We start from the raw sequence: 25,779 nt of genomic DNA on the forward strand, positions 1-25,779 counted from the left end.
TGTATGCACTGCCTTGCTCTCATGTGCATTCAAACTATCTTACAAATTTCCTAGTTTTGTGGTCTAACATCTGAGTGTAGAATTGACAGGTGCTGGGGCAGCAGGAATGAGACTAATTCTTCAGACTTTATTTTTTAAATTTGTGTGCTTATAAAACTCTCCCCTGAAATCTATGTAATTTCACTAACAATTGTCACCCCAATAAATTAAAAAAAACAAACTCCCCCTAGAACGAAAAGCAGTGCCCCCTTTCCTCTGACTTATTTTAATTCTCTAGCAACTCCTAGAGCAAGAGTACCCACTATCGTGACCTCCTGAGGATAAGCAGTGACTCTGTGTAAAGCACCAGCTGAATGGCCAAGATGAAGGGAACAATGCTGCTTTCCTTGGCAGCTGTCTGACTCGTTGGAGTCAAGTCTGTGGCTAAAGAAGTAATTGCTAAAGTTTCATGAAGATATCCAGTGGGTTGCAAGTCAAAGCCCTATTAGAAGTCCCTGAGATAAAATTTCCTCTATGGACAAATGTAGGATTTTTTTGGGTTTCAGTCTAATAACTTGGGTGGTGGTGGTGGATCTTAGTACTAAGAGAAAGGTACTTTGGAAAAACCTGGATAAAAGGCATTTAAGACTTTGTCCCTGAAATAATCAGCTCTACACCTGTCACCCAATCCCTTCCAGTCCTGGTACCTTTTGAATGATCCATTGCATCAATCCAAGGTAGTAGAGCATGGAAATTACAGTGCTGAAGAAAACCACGATTGGCAGGACCTGGGGGTGGGACGGGAATGAAGGTGGTCACAGGTTAATGTTGGCCCTACTAGCATTAGTATGTTTCAGATCACTCTTCTTTCTGCCTCCTTTTCTGAGACATCATAAAAGTACTGGAAACTCCTCTTGAACTAAACAACACTTTTATTGGGTGGCTTCCCCATCCACAGTCTCTTATTCTAATTTGTTCTGGATAAGCATGAGTATATTACATAGGAAATTTGACATGTTTTTTTTCTTTCTCTGCTATGAGGAGCTTTATTTTAGTTTCTTGGAGAAGGAATGAAGTTTTGGGGGAATTTGTAATAACTGGATTAACCAACAAGGCTAATGGCAGATATTCTGGTTCTGATATGAAACAGGCATGGGCGTCACCACTCAGCAGTGTTACCTGGGTGGAGACTAAATGTGAGCAACCTCAGATCCTTATTCATAGTGGCCACACAGATCAGATACAGCATGGTAGGTGCTTATACACAGTGCCTCCTACAGAGTAAGCACACATTAGTTTAGCTTTTAACGTAATAATTAGTTTACTTACAGATTTTTGAATCACTAAAATGATTAAACTTGGGAAACTAGTTTACTTCTGTGTTAACAAAATTGTCTTTTCCTAGATCCTATTTTCCTGACGCTCTTTGGGTGCGTTCAATGCAGCCTGTGTGTCTACAGGGAACAGTTTCTACTCTGCAGAGGTCACACACAGCTGTAGTCTGTGTCCCTCTGCACTCCTACTCCTTGTTCCCCAGCTAAATGGCCAGGGACAAGCTGCCACCAGAGGCACAGAATGACCAAGGACAATTTGTGCAAGATCTAATTCAGAAAAAAAGTCTATTAATAATATATATTAAAAGACATTCTGTGCCATTATTGAGAGCTCACTTACTTAATGTGCTTTTATTGGCTTTAATGGGCAGGCAGAACCTTCCTGAAAGCTTCAGGGAGCTAGAGGGGCTCATCTCTCAAATGTTCCCACAGGGAATCTGCTTTGGCAGAAAGGATGAAAAAAAAAAGAAAGAAAGGATGAAGGTCCTTGCCCCGGGGGACGAGATCTGAAGACACTCAGACAGTCTGGCAGTCTGGACAGCAAGGTACTCTTTCCTTGAGACTTTATTTTTCCCAGTTCTGAATTAACTTAATGATATGAGCATATTTCAATCTCAACGTATAAACATTTTACCTTGTTTATGAGAAGGCTTAGTTATCTCAGACCAAAACATCAGATCAACAGTTTTAAAAAGATAGCAGTTTTAAAAAAGATTCACCATTCACACTTGGCCTAACTGAGGCAGGGGTAATTTGGAGTCCCTAAGTGAGCAATGTAGAAGTGCAGGAGCAATAACACATCACAAAAAGGAAAGCTGAATAAAAAGCCATATGGATCTTTCTGAGTCATCAACAAGTATTTATAGGGAATTCCCAGAGGAAGTGAGCTTCCTGGGGCTTGTGGGGGCCTTGGGAGGGAACATATTAGGCTTGAGTATGGGGCCAGGTTGCATTTCTCCTGTTGAATAACGTCCCTCCTTTGGTTGAGAGACGGTCGGGCCTCTAGGCCTGCCCAGGCAAAGGCTGTGCTGAAGGAAAGATGGGGAAGATTTAGCATGGGAATGGCTCTGGAAAGACAGAGGTTGATATGGGTGACTAGCTTCCTGTTTAGCCTTGGACTGAGAGATTTCCTGAGTTCAGAGCTGTCACCAATCCTGAACCTGGAAGTCATTAATGACCATATGCCTATTCATGGCCAGGGCCTAACATTCTTTCCCCTGAAATCTCAGATACTATTTTTTTTTATAGATTTTTTTTTATTATTAGTTTTAGGTGCTCAGATACTGTTATTCCATGTGATTTTTGTAAGTATCTTAGGCAATGCTACAAGCCCCCCAGCAAAGGATTTGAATATTTCTGACTTCCTCTAGATGTTTCTCTTAATGCCAAAGTAACAAAATAAAATATTTGCAGTCCACTGACTTCAGATATAATTGTAAATAAAAAAGGGCAGTAATGTGTTAGGTACCTACAACATGCCTGGCAGGTGTATATGACTGGTTTCTCGTCAGTTAGGTTCTATCTGAACATTGACGAAGACGGAGGAGTTACTGCAAAGAAAGTGACTACATAGAAAAGGAGTCTGGCTTTACCTTAAATGCAAAGAAGTGGTCTGTGTATTTCTCACCAAAGACAAATGAAGAACCAGCATTAGTGTACTCCAAGAATGTCTGAGTTGAAGAAAGGAAAAGAGCAGATCATTACAACCACTGAAGTGGTGATTACAATCCACAGTACTTACCAGGCTCTGCAGAAGCTGGGGACCCAGCAAACTTGTTGAACAGACTTGGAAAGTTAATTTTCTCAGTGTTTCCCCCTCCATTAGATGGCATGGAAGTGTATGTTTAAACTATACCTGCATATAGATTTCCTGTCATTTCTGACATTCAGTCTGACTCTAAGATGCTCAAGAATGAGCCAGGTGTGGTAATTGGTTCCGGCAAGCCACAGATGGCACATAGGTGGTACTAGTCACCACTAGAGGCAAAGAAAGTCTGTTTCTCTGTAAAACCATCTTAAAAGTGTGACACCCTTTGGACAGAATGAAAGGGGCAGTCAGGATAGGGAGTGATGTTGTGGATGGTATGGATAAGGGACAACCATAGTATTAATAAAATAGACAGATTAACATACTCTACGTCCACAAAAGTATTTGTCTAACTCATGCTACAGAATTAAAATTTGGTCAACTAATGCAGACAAATATATCTATTTCTGACATGTCTTGAGGATTATATTCAAATGTTAAAAGCACTATAAAGGCAAGGTGTTCATTTGAACCCAACTTACCTGGACTTGTTTGCCTAACCACTCAAAAGCTATAAATCCAGGCTCAGTCCTTAGTATCAAGAGCCCAAGAAGAAACTGTAACCCAATTCCCCAAAACACAGGCCTCCAGTAAACCTAGATGAAAGATGAAGAGATATATCGTATTAGAAATTTAGTGCTGAACTCAGCATCAATGCCCAGAGGATCACTGTTTCCTGGGAAGCTTCTCACATGTGGCCCATGACTTGCCTTCTTTGGGAGGCCAAAGAAGTCATGAGTAGAGAATCCCTTGATAGAATCATACCCAAACATCTCAAGGCTGCATTCCCTGTTTCTAACGCTGAGTTTGAGGATTTCAGTACTGCAAGAGTATGTAACCATTATGGCATGATAAAATAACAGACACAAGAGTAGTCCTAGAAGGGCTGGTAAAAGAGTACGGAACTGGCCTTCCTAGTTGTGCTGTAAATATTGGATACATGCCATTCTTTCCCCTGTCTGGAAAATGGAAATACAGAACATGACTTCTCTGTGTGCCCAAGGTTTGTTGATCTGATAATTTGTAAGTGAATTAAGTGAATTTCCACCCTGTTGAGGGGCTCTCATTTCTCTATAAAAGGAACCAATTAACTCTGACGCAGACCCAGAGAGTGCAGCAGTAATGGACAATCATCTACTTTCATTTTTGGTGCAGAGATAAGTGGCCTGCAAAGAACTATAGGATTGGAGGCATAGAACACTGCAGAGATATTCACCAGAACAGGACAAAAGATTTGGATCATATTAGGTGACTTTTACTTCTTGGGTCAAACTTTCAGCCAGTAAAGTCTTCCAGAGTTTGACATTATGAGTCATATGTGAAAGCTTCAAGGTCTCAGAATTCTTGCTCATTTAATGGGTTTCAGGCTGACAGAACAAGGATGAGAATTGAATTCCATGGGAACAGAACTGCTTAGGACAAAGTTTTGGAGTAAAATAGCTGAAATTTCAAATGTAAGTTTGATAAACTGCAGAATCCAGTGATAGAATATTAGATTATTTGCTGGTCTGAGTAAATCTTGATCAAAGGGATGAGTTTTATTATTTTTTTTTTGTATATGTGTTTCATGGGGATAGGTGGGGTACATGAGTAGAAATTTGACTTGACAGGAGAACATCTCGCTGGTTGTGTAACTGGAAAATTACTGAGAATGAGAAATGACAGAATAACTGTATTATGAACATTTGGGAAGAAGGGCGCCCCTAGCTACTTAAAATATCATAGTAAGGTAAGACAAATAATGAATAACAGTTAACGTCTCTCACACTCATTATTTTGAGCAATTTACACATGAGGAAAAAAGAGAGGAAAAAAATCCTCCAAAAGATCAGTTTCCTACTTACTTTGGTTGGGTACTTGGAAAACAGAAATAGCAGGAGAATATACATGATGATCCCACCGAAGGATACCAGCTGTCGTTGGCCCAGTTTGGCGGTGTCAAAGATCAGCCAGAAAATAACCCCCAGCACCAGTGAGCTCCAAATCACCCTAAGAGAAAGGAAGCACTGGCATCATTTGCTGTGCTAACTGCAACATCTTAATCAGGCTTAAACTACCAAACAAAAAATATTGATAAGAGTAACACATCCTGGCACCAGGAAGTTGTGCTTCTAGATATTGCAGCAGACCTTCTTTGGTTGTGGCTATAAAGGCAAATAGCCAAAAAATTAAGCAATGTGTCTCTCTCACTCCACAGCTCTGGGGCTCTTTGCTGGTTCAGGGATATATGAAGGGGTCAGAGAGGGGAAAGGAAGTTTGGAGAGGGAATTCTGGTAATTTCTGAGAGAGATCTATTGGGAGTCCTCACTTCTGTTTTGGAAGATAGGTGAGGTGCTACCTTCTTCCTTGTAAGGGAGAACTTGAGATGTGCTCTCTGAAGTTGGAGGACTTCACCTGAGCCTCAGCAAGCCAAGTCAGACTTTAGACTGGGTTCTGATTCCCTGGGGAATATGGCAGGCATGACAAGACTGACTCATGACTTGGATGGCAGGGCCAGAGATGGTGCTGTTGTTGGGATTGCGCAATCCTGGTTTGCTTTGCCAAGGATGTGTGATGTTTCCTGGTGGATGCCTGGTGGGCCATGCTGGGGAAAACTGGTCCTACCCCCCTGGAGGGAGAGGCTTTCCCACAGACAGAGACTGAGGGAAAAGCCCTAAGTGGTTACCTGCAGAGCACTGGGTCCTACAGGAAAAAGTTGGCTTTAATAATTCATAGGCTCTTCCTCCCAAGGAGGCCACAGGAGGAAGTTACCTCCCCGAGTCAGAACTGTCACATGTTTTGGACAACATTCTATCACTAGTAGCACTTGAAATTAAGGCAGTTTATAGGGACACTTGAACACATCTCAAATGAGTCATTGCCTTATCTAAGCCTTGATTTCCTGCTTGTAAAATGAAGGTATTTTAACAGATTATCCCCTAGGTTGTTACTAGCTACAGTATCTCATAAATTAGGCAGCAATTTCAGAACAAATTTTTGGAACAGTGTTGGAAGAAACTAACATCCCTCTCAACTGCAATAAGAGAACCAACTGCATTTACCACTTCAGCCAGAACCAATGGTTGTCCAGAAGCCTTCTGCCAGGAGAGAGGAACTCATCAATTTGATGTTCATATTTGGCCATAAAGTGATCCCAGACCACAAAGAAGATGGCAGCCACAGTGATCACGAACAGAGGAAGGGCTCTATGAAAGTTCAGCACACAGGCCGCAATCACCATTGCCAGGTAACCTGTCCAGGAAGCAAAGGCAGACAGTGAACAGCACCAACACCAGCTGGAGACCAGCCTCCAGCACTGATCTGGCTCAGCCAAGGGCAGATTCAATTAACAAGCTATTGAATACAAAAATGCTCTTGATATTCTTGATGTGGCTATTGACTCCTCTAATTATAAATCCCTAACAGTCTCACCACGAATGCTAGGAGGACAGGGTGCTAGGTCTTTTTTCTTATAGAATCTTGTGAGTTCTTGAATCACAATGCTTGACCGTTGGGCCTCTTAGTACTAACCAGCTTTTTCTGGTATCCAGACACAGCGTGTAAGCTTCTATTAGAGAAAAGCCCAGGTGTTGGAGAAACCACTGGCAAAAGGTATTGGTTCTCCTGGATGACAGCTCAGATTTGGCCTAAGCTTGAGTAGGAAAATCTCTCAGTGTCACAGAGTCTCTAAAGGAAAGTGGAAGGGACTTTGGAAGAGGAGATTCACGGTTTTTCATTTAAGGTCAGCAAACACTGTTTTGTTTGCAAGTTAAATTTGGATGGCCACTTGTTTTTGTAGGTGGCAAGTGCATTTGTATTTGTGTTTGTATTCTACAAATGAAGTCATATTGGAATACAGCCATGCCTGTCTGTTCACGTTTGTGCTTCAATGGCAGAGTTGCATGGTTTTGACGTATGGCCCGCAAAGTGCTGTCTGGCCCAGTACAGAGAAAACTTACAACCATGCTATTCCCCATTCCTGCTTTGTGAGCACTAGCAAAACCACTGACGTTGGAGGTGGAGCAGTCTTGGATTTATACCTGTGGACTTGGGTGGGAGGCTTCACATTATAAGGACAAGATTGCTCTTTCGAGTGGGTGGACCCTTTGCCCTGGGGGGAGTGCTTTTCTGTGTCCAGTCGACCCTTGAATAACACAGGTTTGAACTGCATGGGTCCACTTATCTGCAGGTTTTTTTCCCAACAAATATTGTAAATGTTTTTTTCTTTTCCTTAAGATCTCCTTAATAACATTTTCTTTTCTCTAGCTTACTTTATTGGAAGAATACAGTATGTAATACAATATCAAATACAAAATATGTGGTAATTGAATGGTTGTCTTATTGGTAAGGCTTCCAGTCAACAGTTGGCTATTCGTAAAGTTTTGGGGGAATTAAAAAGATATACGGATATTTGTGTGCTGGGGTGGGAAGTGGTGTCCCTAACTCCTTTGTTGTTCAAGGGTCCACTCTAGATAGGACGGTTCTGCCTTCAGGCAAGAGGAATGGGCCATGTGACCGTAGGTGACTCCTAATGTGATATCCATATAAAGTATTAATTGCTTATATTTCCCCCTGCAATTAGCTTCTGACCCTGTAATTACCACCATGTTTTCCATTACCTCAATTTGTATTAACCAACTCTCAAATCCACATCATAATAATGAGGGCTGCGAGAGTGGGTAACCTAAAAAATTAGCTACTGGCTGCATAAACTGGACAGGAAGACAATCTGCATAGGTACCCCAAGCTGAGACCCGAAACTCAGGGCCTTCTTGATTTATTTCCCTGCCTCGTTGGATGATTCAGTGAAGTGCAGGGAAAGGGAAGATTTATTTTCTTTCGACAGAAAGCTCAGCATAATATTTGAAGGACCCTAGAAGACAGACACTGGTATTTCATCCCCTTTTGTTATTTACCTGCTAATAAGATGCCCCAGATGATGTACCGAATGGTGGTTTTGTGTTTCCTACAAAAATCACAAACTGTACTGTACTTCCTTGCCAGATACCTGTAACAAGGCAAAAACAAAACAGCATACAGAAGTAAACGCCAAAATCATGAAATAAACTGGCGTGATGTGGCTAGATGAGGCTTTGTAAATAATGCAAGTAAATAAACAAATTCATGAAGTATATGTTCTACAAAATTGAAATGGGAAACTCATTTCATATTAGTCTAAACTCAGCCATGGCCTGGATCAACCTCTGCTGAATGGATGTGCCAAGCCCAGAGCTATTATAGAGATGCAGAAAACGTGCTCCTGGAAATAGAATGGGGGAGATGAATAACTAACAAAAAGCTGAAAATAAATCATAGGATGAGAGTGTTTCTCACTGGAATATGAGGTCTTCTGTTGTCTTTTAAGCCAGTTATTAAATGTTGATTTAAAAAAATATATCCAATGAACTCTCATCCCTCTGGTTCCAAGAAATTTGAGTAAGATGGAGGTTCCCTGTCGTCGCTCACTATACTTTTTAGTGGGAAGCTGACAGACTTCACTCGGTGCTTGGAATGTAAAGTAGGATTTCATGGATTTGAGAGCTATCAACCAGTGGGCTGTCATATAGCTTTCTTAGAAAGTTCTGGAATTGTTGGCATGTCTTCGTTTCTGTCCAGAGCTTTGTTACGGGGTGGTGGGTAGTGTGTGAGCAATGTGTGCTTGTGGTCACTTCTTGCAGAGAAGATCATGTCCACCAGTGAGTGAGATTGGAGAGGCCACAGGGCTGGTCCCACAACAACTGTCCTCTGCTTCTCCTGAGATGCTTCTGGTGCCTTCCCACCTGCTCTGAAAACTGGCTGCCCTGCAGGTGCCTCTTTTCTCAATGTCACATCTAACAGGGGCCTCTCCTTCTCCCACATGAGGCCGGGTAGAAGGAATTTACTTGCACATTTAACCATTGCCACTTCCAGGCCATTGCCACTTCCATTGCCACTTCCCGGATAGCATTTCTAAAACAACTATTTCTCATCCTGCATAGAAGATTCCCAATCTCCAGGACCTCAAATGACTTAGCCCTCTGCTGGGACCTCCCTCCCCTCAGTGAATTCCTCCAGTTCCCCTCCTTCCAGCAGTCATGCCCACATGTCCAAGGCTCAGCCCCCTTCAAGTTTCATGGCACAGCAAGTCCTTCGCTTCTATAAAGCCTTCTTCATCCTCTCAGACAGAGGCATTCCTCTATACTTTACTTCTACTTTTTTATTGTGTTTTGTTATGAGGCCTTGACTGACGTCCTGGAGAACAGATCTCTGTGAGCCCTATGCCACCAGCACCTTGGACTTGAGGGTGATTGGAAGGTTATTTATTGAATTACTAGATAAATGAAATGGGAGTGTATATTGCTTTTTTGGAACAGTATTTTATAGCTGTGGGTTGGGACCCATTAGTGGGATGTGAATTTGATAACCATAACTAAAAGAAAGAATAGGACATGTGTATCACATAGTGAGATAGGGATTATTGCATGAAATTTTGTCATTATGCATGTGTGTGAATGCGTGTCCTGAGAATTAGAAACATTGTTCTAGGAGATATTGAGGGAATATGAGTGTAGTAAAGACTAAGTTTTTCATGGTCTAATTTAGGAACTGCAGATGCTGCATTATCCTCAGTTGTGGATATAGTGTTAAAAAGCAGCCGTGGTGGAGGGCAACATTTAATAGGGCACATCATCTACTTTAGGTTGGATTTATCAGGTTTTTTTAATTGCAGAGAATGCATGTAGTCCATTACAGCAACCTGACAATTGTGTAAAATAAAGTAACTAGAAGTAGATGCTTCTGCCATTTGGTTATCCAGGCTGAGCGACTCTCAGCCTCCTCGGTTGTTTCGGCCCCACTGACATTAGTGAAACCTGAGTACCTCTGAGCACCCAGGAGAGTCTGAGTCTCCAGGGTCAGAGATTCATGAAATACAATGAAGGATGGAACGAAGCTCAGGTTTCCAACGTGGTAAATATTCTTCCTGATGTATACGTGACAAGATCTTTCAATCCTAATTCTGCCCAACTCCAGAGATGTCCTCTGATACATGAAAACAAAGTTCCTCAGAGATTTAGGAATTAAAGTTAAATTTATATAGGGATTTAGAAACTTGACAAACCTTTTAGTGTTATGATAGAGTACCAGACAGCAGGAATCAGAAGCTGAAATTGTTAAGCTAGCTTTTGTTCCTCTCTAGTTGACTAACCTTGAGTAAGTCACTTCTGTGAGCTTCATTTTCCTGGTTGAAAAAAAGATAATACAATTTGCCTCTCCTACATCATGGGGTGATAAAGGCTTGGAATACCTTCAGGATACCACAAGGTAATAGCAAGTTTGTTGGGATTTTAAATGGATCAGGTTTCGAGAAACCAATTGCTTATCGATTGACACTAAGAGGAAGAATTAACTACTTTTATATGGACTGGAGCAATTAGTTGGTAATTTACACCTGTAATTAAAAAACTGCCTTAGATTGGGTTCCCAGGACATCAGCAGTTTGAATTTACCATGTTGATTATCCTAGAGCTCCATTAATTTTTCTGAAAATGGTGTTAAGGGGATCGTGGGGAAGGGGTGTTGGTGGTATTATTATTAATAAATAATAATAAATTTTGAAAATTAGGTGAGGAGAAAGCAAAGTAGCAAAACCATTTTGTTTAGGAAATAGGCGTAGTTATTTCTCTGGTTTAAGCCTGTACCCTTTTTGATGTGTCTCTTGATCCTCCTCCTCATCTTCTTTGTTTCTTGGAGAATCCTGCTCAATGGTGACCTGCCCTTCACCCTGGAAATCAAACATTGGAACAAAGATGGAATAATAAGAATCCTGGGAATACTGGACCCTGATCTTCTTTGCTCAGAATTTTGGCAAAGAACTTTCAAAAGGTCTCTTCAAATTATTATGTAAGAAGATAGCTCCTGTTATCTATAATACTTACACAGGTGTTTTCCTCCCTATGACAAAAAATCCAGGATCATACTTATCTTTCCCTTTACTTCCAAAGGAGCTGTTGATATTGTCTCCTTTTCTTTAAGGAACAGGCTCAGCTTTTTTGTTTCTGTCTCTACTGCAATCATTCAACCGTAGCTCTGTTTTTAGGCACGTGCTAAATGAAGTTAATTCCAGAGGCTGCATAAATCTCTCTTTATACTCTGCCAGTCCTTGTTTCCAAAGAATGGAAATCAAAGCTGGTTTTATGTTCCTGGCAGCCTAAGGCTTGTTCTGCAGATGTAAACACTAGCTCAGCATCTTTAAGAGCTTATAAGACCTTCCCTTGGGAACTAGGGCCCTTCTATCAGTTGGTCTAAGGGGAAGAATTTCTCTTCCTCAGCCAGCCCTTGCTCTAATTAATAAGTGAAGTATATACCTGGGCAATCTTTCATGGAAATCTTTCTAGGTTCCGTTTGAGCTCTTCAGCCTCCATGTCCCATCCTGTTCTTGGGATGGTGTACAAGATTTCCTCCCTCCATTCTTCAATAATGTCTTAAATAGGTCAGCTATCATAAGCAATAGCGAGGGAAGGTGAGGAGGAAGTATGTAGGTGTGGAGTGATTTTGAACACACACTAAGTGATACATGGCTAAATCTCAGCTTTTGTTTCCTGTCATATCCCACATGGCCATTGATTCTCTTTAACAGAACTCATAGAAATAAGTCATTGGTATGTCTCTGAGCTAAAAGAATCCACAAGGATCATGTAATTCTTTGATGCCAAACTACACTGTACTTCTTGCTGGACTCATTTTCTGGCTGGACTCTAGAAACTAGAAAGGTGAGAGGATAGTAATTGCAAGCGAGACCCTCTGAGTCCAAGCTGCAGAGGCTGAGTACAGGGGTAGAGATGAGCCTTCTTCATTTCCCCCCCCATCTAACACCTAACTTTGTCAATAGTTAAACTGTGTGGCAAATATTTGATTTAAATGATCGCAGTAATTTTTTTTACAGTGAAATTGTCCCAACTTACCTACTATTTATGGAATGTCTAGTATTACTATTGTTTTCTTCACCTCCACCCAGCCTTTTCCTGTCTTTTAAAACAAACCCAACCAAACCAAACCAAACCAAAACAAAGCAACAACAAAATCTTTTTGACTCCACAGTCCTGGGACATCCATCTATCCTTCCTCCTTTCTTTCTCAGCCAAACCACTTGAAAGAGGTGCCTTTACTTTGGGTTACAACTCCCTCACATCCTGCTCACTCAACCCACTATAAGCAGACTGTTACCGAGATGGCGTCCACCAAGGTCACCCAAGGGCCCATTGCTGCAAATCTAATTAGCTACTCCTCACCCTTCATATTCCTGTTTACAATAGTAAAGTATCTAATTTTTTTGTTTTTGACTTTTTTTGTGAGACAACTTTTAGGAAGACTTTTTAGAGCAGTTTTAGGTTCACAGCAAAATTGAGGGGAAGGCACAGAGATTTCCCATATACCCTCTGTCCCCTCCCCACTACAGTCCTCCGATTATTGACTTCTCCCACCAGAGTGGTACATCTGTTTAGTCAGTGAACCTACAAAGTCCATAGTTTACATTAGGGTTCACACTTGGTGTTGACAAGAGAAAAATTCTGAGATGTCCTAAATTAAATTACAGCAGGCTGGAGGGTAGGAAGAAGAGACAAGAAGTTACTCAGTTAACAGAGCCAAGAGCAGACATCAACAAAAGACTGTTCACATTCCTGAATGTGAAACTTTGAATCAACTTCCAGGCAGTTATTTCAGCTCTTATCTAAAGAGAATAGCTGACCACCAATTACCACTACATCCTGTTTACTCATGAATTTTCTGGACTGTTGCCCACAACCAATCCAAAAACAGCAAACATTTCTTCGTTGTGGGACTATACACCTATCCCAGAACATTTTCTGCTTCACTTTCTCCTGCCCCGGCCCCCCCCCTCCCGCCCCCCCCTCCCGCCGTCTATAACTAATGTAAATTCTTTCAAAACAATTCACATATTTCTTCCCCAAACTCATTGTATAAAAGAGCCCCATCATCCCCAGTATGGCAGACATATTGTCTTCTCCATCTAGCTCTGCTGCTGGTGGTTTAGACTGCGTGCCCCAGGATCTGGTCCTTTTTCTGGTTAGCATATAGCTCAGTAAACCCCTTTTTTCAGGAAATCTTTTGGCTGTGAAGGGTTTTGTTTAACAGTGTTTTGCATTCTATGGGTTTAGACAAGTGTTTAATAGCATGTATCACCCATTACAGGATCATACAGAGTATTTCCACTGCCCTGAAAGTCTGCTGTGGTCCACCTATTCATTCCTTCTTCCTTTCTAACCCTTGGCAACTACTGATTTTTTTTTTACCATTCCCATAGTTTTGCCTTTTCTAGAATGTCATATAATTGAAATCATATGGTATGTAGCCATTTCAGATTACTTCTTTAACTTAGTAATATGCATTTAATGTTCTCCCATGTCTTTTCATGGCTTGACGGCCCATTTGTTTTTAGTGCTGAAGAATATTGTTTTGTCTGGATGTACCATGGTTCATTTAACCATTCACCTACTAAAGGACATCTTAGTTGCTTCCAAGTTTTGGCAATTCTGGATAAAGCTACTATAAACTTCCATGTGCAGGTTTTGTGAGGACAGAAGTATTGTTTTCCTTTTTTGTTGATAACATTTAGTGAAATAGATACTTTACAATATATCAAATGATAATAGACAATAATATGTGTAGAACAATCCCAATATAGGTAACACGTGTATGATTATAGGCCTTTTTTTTTTTTTTTGGTCCAAATTTTACTGCAATAATTTTCCAAATTTTCTACTTCCGACAAGTTAGGTTTTTTTTTTTTATCATAAGAATAACTCCCCACAATAAATAGCTCTATAGTAGGCACCCAGAATTACTAAAAAGAAAAAAGAAAAAGAAGGATGATCTACATGGATAATTTGCTCACTTTTTAACAGTAGAAGGCTTTCTTCAAATGAGATCCTACCCAGAATTCAATATATATAAAAAAATAACAGTGGTGTTGTGACAGAGCACTCAGCCTGCTGTGTAACTTAGGTGTTCCTGCTAGGACGTGATGGACACAGTTTTACAATCATATCTTAGAACCTTTCTCGTCAGCTTCATTTACCTTAAAATTGAAATGCTTTTGTTTATGCCAATGCTGTCTGCCTTAGCATGGAGCTTGAAACCTGTAATAGTGAAATGTCAGAGAAAGTTTGGGTACTCTCCACATCAAAGAACTCTGAGGACAGGTGTATAAACACAAAACCTTTGGGCATACATGTTTTCTTTGTGATTCTGCCTTACACAGTCCAATAACCATTTAACTCACTCCTCTGAGTGCCAGCTGAGTGCCATGCTTTTTGTCCCTGTAGCTCTCAGGTGGCTGTTGCACAATGGTTACCATGGTAATAGACTCAGGCAACGATATCCAGCCATACCTGTTTGGTGTTTACGTGTTCTCTGTTTTGCACAACTCTATTCCTTAGCGAGTTGTCATTTCCTGACGTGTTCTGGTTTTCATGAAAGTCTTCTTCATTCTAAAAACAAAGTACAGATTGCAAAAGTAAAATTTCAGAGCCAAAAATAAATGTTCTTTCAAAGATTGATGACTAGAAGACTTTTGAGGGGTGAAGTGGCAAAGATGAGGTGTTTAGATGATTTTGCTGACTGAAGAGAGAACCAGAGAATCTTGGCTCAAAAAGACACATTGATAATTTTGTTTTGTTGTCATCTGTTAGAAAAGATTGATGTAGTTCAACTTTAGGAAGAGATAAAGGAAGACAATTGCCTTTGTCTAGGCTATGTTACTTTCTAATTAGAAGAACTGAGGCTAAGGGACAGGCTTCCAGGCTCTTTTCCATCTAATTTTATAAGATTTTAACTTATAAAATAAAACAAAACATATAAAAACTATAGGCTGGACAATTTTATCCTTAGATGTTGGATTTATGAGATGTTAAAATGTGTTTTGTTTGATTTAAAGCAATGTCTGGTAGTAATGAGAAAAAGAAAATGCCTTCTTTTGTGAGGCCCTCTTGGTTTTACTTTAAGGAACTGAGTAGGGTTTGCTTTTTCGGGGGTCTCCTGAACCCTTAGCACTATTTCCAGATGTGACAAACATCTTTTTCTTTTTTATTTTAAATTTTCTTTTATTATATTTTAATCATAGAATGTAGTCAATAGTAGTTGTACATTTTTTTTTATCTTGGTGAATGTTATATACACTCTTTTATTTTTATTTTTATTTTTTATAGTTTTATTTTATTTTATTTTATTTTTACATCCCTCACACCGTGAATCCCCCTACCCCCATCCACCACCACCCCGACCTCACACCGAGCCATCACATTATACACATAAAATTATAGTTGGCATTCATTAATGTCCAGCCTCTGGTGTACAATGCCATGACCAAGCATCCATAGCATCCCTGAGGTGGTCTCCCAAACAGGACACATGTCCATCAGACACCCAACAAAATCCCCAAACACTATTGAATAAGTTCCCCAAAGTAATTCTCAAAAAACCCTGAGGCCATCCTGTGGTCACCAGCCGCCCCCCAATCCCTTCACCCTTCCCCCCATCCCCAACCCCCTCCCCCCCGCCCATCTGACAACTCTCGGTTTTTCAGATGTGACAAACATCTGGTTCATTTCTTTTTTACCTTCTTTGGGGGGTCCAGTCTTTCACCCATCTCATCCCAACTTGTCTTTTTACATGACACTTCATTCCAAGTAAGGCAACCAATGGAGAAAGAGTGTCAGGGAGGTCCTTATATCTTTTTAGGAAATGTCCCCTGCTAGCTTTGTTGGCCGTGAACTTGTGAACTTTGAAAACAGAATAAGTGTACAACTTTGATTTTAACTTTGGATCTCTGGCTGGCCCCAAGGATCTAGAAAAAATTGCAATTCCAGCTTGTGTTGCATTTTCCATTTGTTGAAACACAAGAGTGTACAAACATGAAAAGTCTCACTTCCAGCACCACATGATTTACCCATAAAAGTATGATTGACAAACTGCCATTTTGTGCTTATACATGACTGCAGCACAGTTTCTTGCACTTAGCAGATACTAACAATTATTTGTTGAATTAATGAACCACAGTGATTTTGCACTAACTGGTAAGCAATATAATATCTCTGGGTATTTTGTGTCAAAATTCATGGGTGGGGGGCAATGTATATAGTGTGGAAAAATGGCAAAGTCTTGCTAATTGCTGAAGCTGGCTGATGGGTACAAAGGGACTCATTTTACTGTTCTTACTTTCATGGATACTGAAAATTTCCTTAATAAAATGTTAGAAATAAAACCCAGCCAGGGTTGGTAGAAAAAAAGGACCCAGGCAACTGAGAGGGTTGGTCCTCAGGGTCCCAAATTACATGTGTGATGGTAGGCAGGTAACATCTTTCTAAGCTTCGGTCTACCCATCTATACAGCACTTTCTTCTTTTTTTAAATCTTATTACCTCCATTTTATTTTAAATTAATTTTTATTTTTCAATTACAGTGGATATTCAATATTATTTCGTATTAGTTTCAGGTGTACAGCATAGTAGTTAGACCATACAACACAGTTTTAGTTTGTGTTCTTATGATCTCCTATGTCCTGACATTCTCTGGTGCCATGAGGAGCTGCAGCTTCTCGATGCTGATTATTCCTGCCACCTGGTGGCAGATTCTGAGACTTCCTTGTGAAACACAAGGATGGAGCCTGGCTTTTTAAAGGCAATGAAAGAGGCAGGGGTGTGTGTGGGAAGGTGGGGAGGGCTGCCAGTGGTGGGCGAGGTGGGGGGAGAATGTAGAGTGGGCATGAATGACGACAAAGGGCGACAAAGGCACCTCTGAATCGATTTTGTAACATGTAATGGGATCGTTTTATTCCCAGGAGAGGGCACACCTGGTTTTTTAACATCTTCGGGAAGAACAATGCCTCTCATTTGAGGATTTTAAACAGAAATAATGGTGGTGTTGTGGGTGTTGATTGGTGCTGAAAAATGACCGTTGAGACACATGCTTCTCCACTTTTTTTCAAAGTGGAGTCTCGGGGCTGTAACAGGTGGCTCATAATTACTTCTTAGCCCATTTTTTTTTTTTTTTTGGTTTGTTTGCCCCTCTATCTGTTTAGCAATTCAGATTGCTAGATACCTTAGTATTCCACTGGACTCTGGCCACCATGACTGTGTTCTAAGTGCAAGCCTGTCACTCCACTGAATGAGTGGGTGCTGTGTATGAGCACCTCTAGTTTACAGCACGCCAAGTTGTATTCCTCAGGTTAGCATTCGTTGCTGGGCATGCTAAGGGTGATGATCACAGATAGAACCCCCTCTGAAGGGCAGATTCGTGAGCCAGGGGTACATTGTGCGTGGCGTTTTTGTCCTACCTGTCTCTTTGATCTTGAACTCTGCATGCTGCTCAAGCAACTGCAGCTCCACAGTGACTGTTACAGGTGGACAGAGGCCTTTTGTTAATTTCTTTTCATTCAGTTTCTAAACCATATTATAACTTCCAGAACATAGAAAATTACTGAAATCATTTCTTCCCATCAATTTGTGGTGTCCTCTTCTATAGAATTTTATCTGAACACATGGCCACCTAAAATACAGGCTACGTTTCCTAAATTCCCATTTAACTAGATTCTGGCCAATGAAATGTAAATGGAAATGTTGCCCTGAGTGGGGTGGTTCAGGGAGGTTCCATGAGAGATGGCTGGCAGGTACTCTTTGTCTCTCTTTGATCCTTTCCTTTGTCCTGCTGCCAGGTGTGTGGATGGTTCCACCTGGGCCATGAACACAGGGCCCAACCTAGTGATATGAGAGAGGTGAGCTGGGGTGAGAGGGACTTGAGTGTTCGAAAACCTTGAGCAGTGTTTCCATTCCAGCTCTGTACTACCTACTTCCTGACTTTTATCTGCAGGAAACAAACTTCTCCCTTGTTACTTTTGGTTTCTGCTTTTATTTGCACCTGGACTGACATACTGACATACTTTAAAAGTTTTGTATTTGATTCTAAGAAGCCTGTGAAATGGGTGCTGTGATCCCCCTTTTTACAGAGTAGAAAACTAAGGCAAAAACAAGTAAATCACCTGACTTGGGTTACACAACCAGAAATAGCTGAGATGGGATCTGAACCTAGACTGCCCAACCTCTGGCCATATCATGCCTGTAGAGTTCGGCCCTTGGGCCAAGACCTTTGGCCTTGGGAAAAATCTAAAGACATGGTAGTACCCTTCAGATTAAATTCCCTTTCGATGAAGAAAGCTTGATTTGAATTCTAGACATAAAAGACAAGAGTAGAAATGATAGAGGTTGTGGAAGATTCCAGAAATGCTTGTGGCCACTTTTAAACTATGTTTAGGCTCTGGAGGTCATTTCTCAAGCCAGAATTTTTCAAGCCCCACCCTACAGACTGATTTTAAGTAGACTCTATTTCAGTAACATGAGTGGGCACTCTTGCATTTGTGGACATGCCATGTCTCGTGATTACTTTGATAATTTTCTCCCAACTGTGTCTGCTGCACTCACTTGGTCTCTCCCTCCCACTGTGGCCCTGATTTCACAACGTGACTTCCATTTCTCAGTTTTTGTGGCTGGGAGTTCTCTGCTGCAGACTCAACGTCACTGTGACAGGAGAGCCTTCCTTCCATCTTCTCTATAGAAAGGGCTCTGTCCTGATGTTGCCCTGACTGTATGACTGGCTTTGCTGAGGGGGCACAGCTGGGCTGGAGGCTGGGGCAAGAATGGAAACCTTCACGCCAAGGAGACCTTCATCCTGACCTTTGGTGGGACATAGATCCTGTAGGTTTGTGAACGATGGGAATAGCCCAGCAGGCAAATGTGATGTGGACACAACTCTGAGGAGTTGCTATGAAGATCTTAAATGGTTTTAGGGCTTGACACTTCACAGTGAGTTCTATGAGGTGTTTGATTATATACCTTGGCCAGAAGGTTTTATAAAAGATTTAGATTGGTGGCCAAAATTGCTTATTTTATCTATCTATCTATCTATCTATCTATCTATCTATCTATCTATCTATCTATCATCTATCTATGTATCTATTATCAATTCCACATCTCTGTATACCTTTAAAGCAATCTTCCTAGAATCAGGCAGTGTAGTGCACTCTGAGAAGGAGTGATGCCTTAAATGTTGCCAGGGATGTCAAACTCCCAATACCTGTGACAAAATTGGGAATATGATGTCAGTTGAATTTGGGACTGTGTAAATTTATATATTTCACCAAGAAACCTGATATTTTGTCCATTCTTCTCTGCTGAATACCATGTGGCCAAACATACAAGTGTTTAATAACTGTTTTTGAATGAATGGAAAAGATATTCCTACGGCCTGTTGAGCTGATTATAGCAGTAGCTGAAACAGTGTCTCTACAACTGAGTACAGACCAAATGGTACAGGACTGCTTTCTCTACTTCTCCAGAAAGGTTATCTGATGTTCTAATATTCTACACCTTAGGTGTCCAAAGGAAGGTGTCAGAAATACATCTGTAATTTCTGTTGCTTTTTTGAGCTTCTTCAAAAAAGAACCTTTCTATATCCATTTCTCTGAACATAGAGTAAGACTAGACTAGAGCAATTGCTTCAAATAGTAACTTAAAAATCGCCAGATGCAATCTAAAGAGATTGTAGGAAGAAGCTCAACATAAACCTTGGGATGGCTGCTTTCTGGAATATTGATAAGTTATCTGTATTAATTGGTGCTGCATTGTGATAAAAAGCTTGGGTTCCATGGTCATACCTGGGTTCAAATCTGGCCTTAATTATGAGGCCCCATACCTTGTTATAAGGGAATGTTATATTGGGGTATAGCATTCATTACCTGCCTCCTGGGACTGTGTGGTTGTTCCAGTGCCACACATAGTAACAGTTTATTGACTTTTATGTAAGGTTTATGGTTTAGTTGCTACTTGCTTGTTTGCTCTGGGGTGTTTATAGTCACATTGTTCTCTATTAATAAAATTTCCCTCGTAAAAGTTAACATCTGTTTTGTGATCTGATCTCTTCAAATTGTTTGAGATCATTCTACCCCCGATTTATTTATTTGTTTATTTATTTATTTGCTTATTTATTTATTTTCAAAATCCATAAATGTCAAATATTTTAAGGCCCTTTCTCTATAATGTTTTCCTCTGAATTGTATGGGCTTAGCCTTGAAGGATTGCATTTTCAAAGGCAGTATTCCAGATGCCTTTGACCTTTCCCTATTGCTCCTGACCCTCTTGGCTCATGAAACCTTCTGGCTCAAGTCCTGGGTTTATATAATCCTTAATGTGAGTTAATGGGCACTGGCTAGGCTGTCCCTTCCTGAGATGTTCCTGTTTTTCTTGCCAGCCTGTGAGGGTTTGCAGCCTAGGTAAGGAGCAGTGGTGCTGTGGGAGGAACCACATGGTAAGCCTGGGGCTCATTGGCACTCTTCTCTGGCACTTCTTCATGCTCTGAAGGGAGCTTTGAATTGTGATCCCATTGTGATCTTTGTGAGCCAGGGCAAATGGAAACCCTAAAGTATAGGAATGGAAGGAAAAGGGGAAAGAGGCAGAGTTCTGTCCCTGAAGGAGGAAAATGCAAGGTTTACTAACATCAGGTTAAAAAAAAATAAATTTAAACACTTAATAAAATGGGTATAGAAAGAAAGTACCTGAATATAATAAAGACCATATATGACAAACCCTCAGCTGGTGCCGTACTCAATGGTGAAAAACTGAAACCTTTTTTTCTAAGATCAGGAACAAGAAAGGGATAGCTCCTCTTGCCACTGTTATTCAACATAGTATTGAAGTCCTAGCCAGAGTAATCAGGCAAGAGAAAGAAATAAACGGCATCCAAATTGTTAAATTATTACTTTTTGCAGATGACATGATTCTTTATACAGAAAACTCTAAAGATTCCACCAAAAAAAATTATTAGAAACAATAAACAAATACAGAAAGTTGCAGGATACAAAATCAATATACGAAAATCCATATACTAACAATGACATTTCAGAAAGAGAAATAAAAAAAAATACCTTTTGTAATTGCAACTAAAAGAATAAGATACCTAGGAATAAGCTTAACAAAGGATGTGAAGGACCTATACATGGAAAACAATAAGACATTATTAAAAGAATATTAAGAAGACATAAAGAAATGGAAAGACTTTCCACGTTCATGGATGGGAAGAATCAACATAGTAAAAATGGCCATAGTACCCAAATCAATATACAGATTTAATGCAATCCCTATTAAAATCCCAATGGCATTTATAAGGAAATAGAACAAAATATCATCAGATTTTATGGAATCACAAAAGACCCTGAATAGCCAAAGGAATCCTAAGAAAAAAGAACAAGGCTGGAGGGTGTCACAATCCCTGACTTCAATTTATACTACAAAGCAATAATAAAACAGCATGGTATTGGTAGTAAAACAGACACACAGACCAATGGAATAGAACTGAGAACACAGAAATAAACCCATATATGTAAGTGTGTACATATAATTTTTGATAAAAGAGCCAAAAACATAATGGAGAAAAGAAAGTCTGTTCAATAAATGGTGCTGGGAAAATTGGAGAGCCACGTGCAAAAGAATGAAACTAGAGTGCTATCTGTCATCATATATCAAAATGAACTCAAAATGGATCAAAATCCTAAACATAACCCCTGAAACAATAAATTGCATAGAAGAAAGAATAGGTACTAAGCTTATGAACTTTGGGTTCAGAGAGGATTTTATGAATTTGACCTTAAATGCAAGGGAACTAAAAGCAAAAATAAATAAATGGGACTATATTAAATTAGAAGGCTTCTGCACAGCAAAAGAAACCATCAACAAAACAAAGAGACAACAAACCGAAAGGGAGAAGATATTTGTAAACAACGCCTGCGATAAAAGGCTAATATCCAAAATATATAAGGAACTCATACAACTCAACAACAAAAAGACAAACAATCCAATTTAAAAAATGGGCAGAGGACATGAACAGAAACTTCTCCCAGGAAGACATACAAATGGCCAGCAGATGTATGAAAAAATGCTCAACTTCACTATTAGGGAGATGCAAATCAAAACCACAATGAGATACCACCTTACACCTGTTAGAATAGCTATTATCAATAAGACAATTAATAACAAATGTTAGAGAGGCTGTGGAGAAAAATACACTGCTGGGGGCAATGTTTATTGGTATAGCCACTATGAAAAACAGTATGGAAGGTCCTCAAAAAATTAAAACTAGAATTACTATGTGACCCTGCAATCCCTTTTCTGGGTATCTACCCAAAAAAATCTGAAAACATTTATCTGTAAAGATATATGTACCCCTATGTTCATTGCAGCATTATTCACCGTGGCCAAGACATGGAAAAAAACAAAGGTCCTTCGATAGATAATTGGATAAAGAAGATGTAATACATATATACAATGGAATATTACTCAGCCATAAGAAAAAGATGAAATATTGCTATTTGTGACAACATGGATGGAATAAGTAAAATAAGTCAGACAGAGAAAGTCAAGAACCATATGACTTCGCTCATAGTGTGGCATATAAAACTGAAAGCAACAAATGAGCAAGACAAAATATCATAGACACAGACAACAGCTTAGTGGTTACCAGAGGGCAAGTGGGGAGAGAGAGTGGTAGAAGAGAGAAAAGAGAGATATTTGGTGACCATATTATCACCAAATATATGGTGATAGAAGGAGAACTGACTCTGGGTGCTGAACACACAATGGAATATATAGATAAAGTATTATAGAAGTGTACATTTGAAACCTATATAATTTTACTAACCAATGTCACTCCAATACATTTAATAAAGATTAACAAGAAATAATAAATTTAAGTATGCAAGTACTCATAGACTATGGTTTCCGTGAACTTTCTTAAAGAAACTACTAGAAAAAGAACTTTAGCCAATCAAAGGATAGATGGAAAAACTATGGCAAAAGGAGTAATAATATGTTTTGAATCTATTAATGCATTAAAATCTAAAACATCTACAGGGATTCAGATTCCAGACCCAATTTTAAACATTATACCCCTGATAATGTAGAAAAGACTATCAGAATACTACTTGAAGGAAAGGAAAAGAAAACATAGAAGGTAGGATATGTAGACCACTTTCCTCATATGTTAATTTCCGGGAGCAAAAAGAGATTATAAATAGCTGTGTCTAAGATAAAAGGGTAAACACTAAAAGATATATATTCAGTTAAAATCAAGTTGTGAAAGAGAAGGAAAGAAATTATGGAAGGTGTAAAACAAAGTAATTCTGTATTATTTGTAGTCTTAAACTTGTTATAAAAGGAACCATTAAAACAAAAAAATACAAGTCTTCAGAAGAAATCAATAAAAAATAAAGAACACGCAAACCATACAGTGAAAAGATTTTTAAAAAGCACAACATAAAATATGATAAGAGGAGCTAAGAACACATCTAGCAAATCAATCAGTGGATTTGATAGAGTCAGAGAACAAGCAAAACACAACCATATACTGAAAATGACTCAAAGAAGGGGAAAAAAAGTGGTGCTCAAGATCTTAATCCACCAAGACTGAATATGAGACAAAAAAGCAATTAATGTGTCCAAAAAAGAAGCAATGGTTAGGGTACAGTCTCACACTCTGAGAAGCATAGTTATCTATGTACAGATGGTATAGATTAACATAAAGGAAACCGGGAGAAACACATATGGGAAGAGTTTGAGAGAGCCTTTTAGTCTATGACAGACCAAGTCGGTAAAGGTAAGGATAAGGAAGATCAAAATAACCGTGAATAATCTGAATATAATTAGCATCTATTGAACTCGATAACCTGAATAGGAAACATATTGTGGCCAAGACTGCTAGTTGTCTCTAGTACCTATTCTTCCCCATTTCCTTTAAAAGTAGGACTCTGAATTTTAGCAGCGCCTAGGCTTTCCCAGAATGAAGGTACATTTCCCAGTCTCCCTGTGGTTATAGTTAAGTTCTTCCGTGTAGTTGAAGCTGTATGCAACTTCTGGGAAATGTCCTAAAGCAGGACAGGTTGTGGAGACTCTAGAGCTCTTTTCGGATGTTTTAAAATACATAAAATTAAGTGTATAGGATTAAAAGGAAACCATTTCTATTGAAAATAAATGTGTGATAGGATAGTGTATAGCATGTTTATTAACACATTAAGAAACAAGAAAAAACCAACAAGGTCCAGTGAGAAGTTCTTATAGCGACCATAATTACAGTGGTATGGACATAATTTATATTGAGATATTTGCAACAGATATGAATTCTTTTTACTACTTGTATCCATTAATTGCATGTAGTGAGGGTGCTTTTGCCTCTTTCATGTTCATTTCAAACTAGGAATTCTACTTCCTCTTGGTCTGTGAAATGGAATGTGTCCCTTTCCACTTCAGGTTTCTTTGGAAGTCTTCCCGCCCTTCCCCCACCCAAATATATCTCTTAGTGATGAAGCAACTATAAATGAATGCGTTTGGGAGACCGTGGATCTTTTTTATTATTTGTAATTGGATAGCTTGGTTTTACTTCTGGATCTGCCCATAAATCTGCTAGTGGGGGAAATCAAATAATACCCAGGGATAAAGGCCTTAGCATCATGTTCCTATAGATTCTTGAAATAAACAGCAAATGAGGGATGTTTAATCATTCCGCTTAATTGTCTCTGAGGCTGATGTCATATGATTTTTCTAAAAGTGGTTGTTTTTTCCATCAGAATTCATCAGAGTCCCAGGTTATATTTAGAAGATGAAATGCAAATTAACTTCCAGTCTAATTCTGGTGCCAGACTGGATAAGCTTGTGTAGGCTGGACAGTAGTGATTGCTGCATGAAATGTCCACTTGGTGGCACCACTCCATCAAGGCTGTAAGATACTGCTGCCCTCAAGGCCAATGCTTGGCCCCACTTCTGATTGTGTCAGCTTCTTGGCTCTGGAAGCAGGAACCTGATTAAAAGCATTAATATAAGCCATGGTCTCAATTTTATATAATATAAATGTTTACTTTATCTATTGTCTAGTGTGGTTATAGCTAATAAATAAATTCAATCCTTGTCCAAAAGCATTTTGAGATTGCTGGCCAAATATGGGACAAATTGAACACCCCAAAATCAAAAACATGAATAATGTCTGTAACTTGTGTCAAAGATAGAAGGATTGATGAGTGGATAGAGGGTAGCACAGATAAATAAATATATGAGAAAGTAAGTGTAGTAAAATATTAATTGTAGAATGTAGGTGGCGGGTATATAGGTGCTTACTATGTAATTTTTTTCAACTTTTCTGTGTGTTTGAAAATTTTCATAATTAAATGTTGGGAGAAACAAATAATGTTAATAATTGGTTTAAAAATATTGAACAAAAGAAAGAGAATGTTAGTCCATAATGATACTCAAAAAGAAAGAGCAAGATGAAAAAAGGAAAATCTTTTCAGGAGAACAGGAGGTAAGGAATATTGAAGAAGTAAATATCACTGTTGTGCAGCTTGAAAAATAATAATTGATTCAGAAAAGAATCATCAATGGATGCTAAAACCGTTGGGTGAATTGCATTGGGGAACTGGATATTCACAAAGCCTTGAAGTATCACCCCACGGATTACTTTCTGATTAGAAAGAGAGTAGTGAACCTTTATAATAGAGTGGTCTGCTCATCACCACCCTAACCCAGTCATCACCTGTAGTGGACTTAAATTTCGCCCAATTCACGTATGTGTATTTCTTTATTAGTAATATTAT

General features: G+C 39.4%; 1 protein-coding gene across 1 annotated transcript in view; it reads right to left on the bottom strand.

Moving 5' to 3' along the window:
* SLC28A3 (solute carrier family 28 member 3) overlaps positions 1 to 25,779 on the bottom strand; it is a gene marked incomplete at its 5' end in the record, with an annotated part of 55,873 nt that overhangs the window by 15,405 nt on the left and 14,689 nt on the right. Inside the window, 8 exons of the mRNA XM_081066445.1 lie at positions 687 to 767; positions 2,906 to 2,983; positions 3,603 to 3,716; positions 4,965 to 5,109; positions 6,162 to 6,351; positions 8,016 to 8,107; positions 10,779 to 10,861; positions 14,490 to 14,588. Coding sequence (XP_080922571.1) covers positions 687 to 767; positions 2,906 to 2,983; positions 3,603 to 3,716; positions 4,965 to 5,109; positions 6,162 to 6,351; positions 8,016 to 8,107; positions 10,779 to 10,861; positions 14,490 to 14,588 — 882 coding nt within the window. The remainder of the gene's footprint in view (positions 1 to 686; positions 768 to 2,905; positions 2,984 to 3,602; positions 3,717 to 4,964; positions 5,110 to 6,161; positions 6,352 to 8,015; positions 8,108 to 10,778; positions 10,862 to 14,489; positions 14,589 to 25,779) is intronic.

Source organism: Rhinolophus hipposideros (genome assembly GCF_964194185.1).
Source record: "Rhinolophus hipposideros genome assembly, chromosome: 11".
Taxonomy (NCBI): domain Eukaryota; kingdom Metazoa; phylum Chordata; class Mammalia; order Chiroptera; family Rhinolophidae; genus Rhinolophus; species Rhinolophus hipposideros.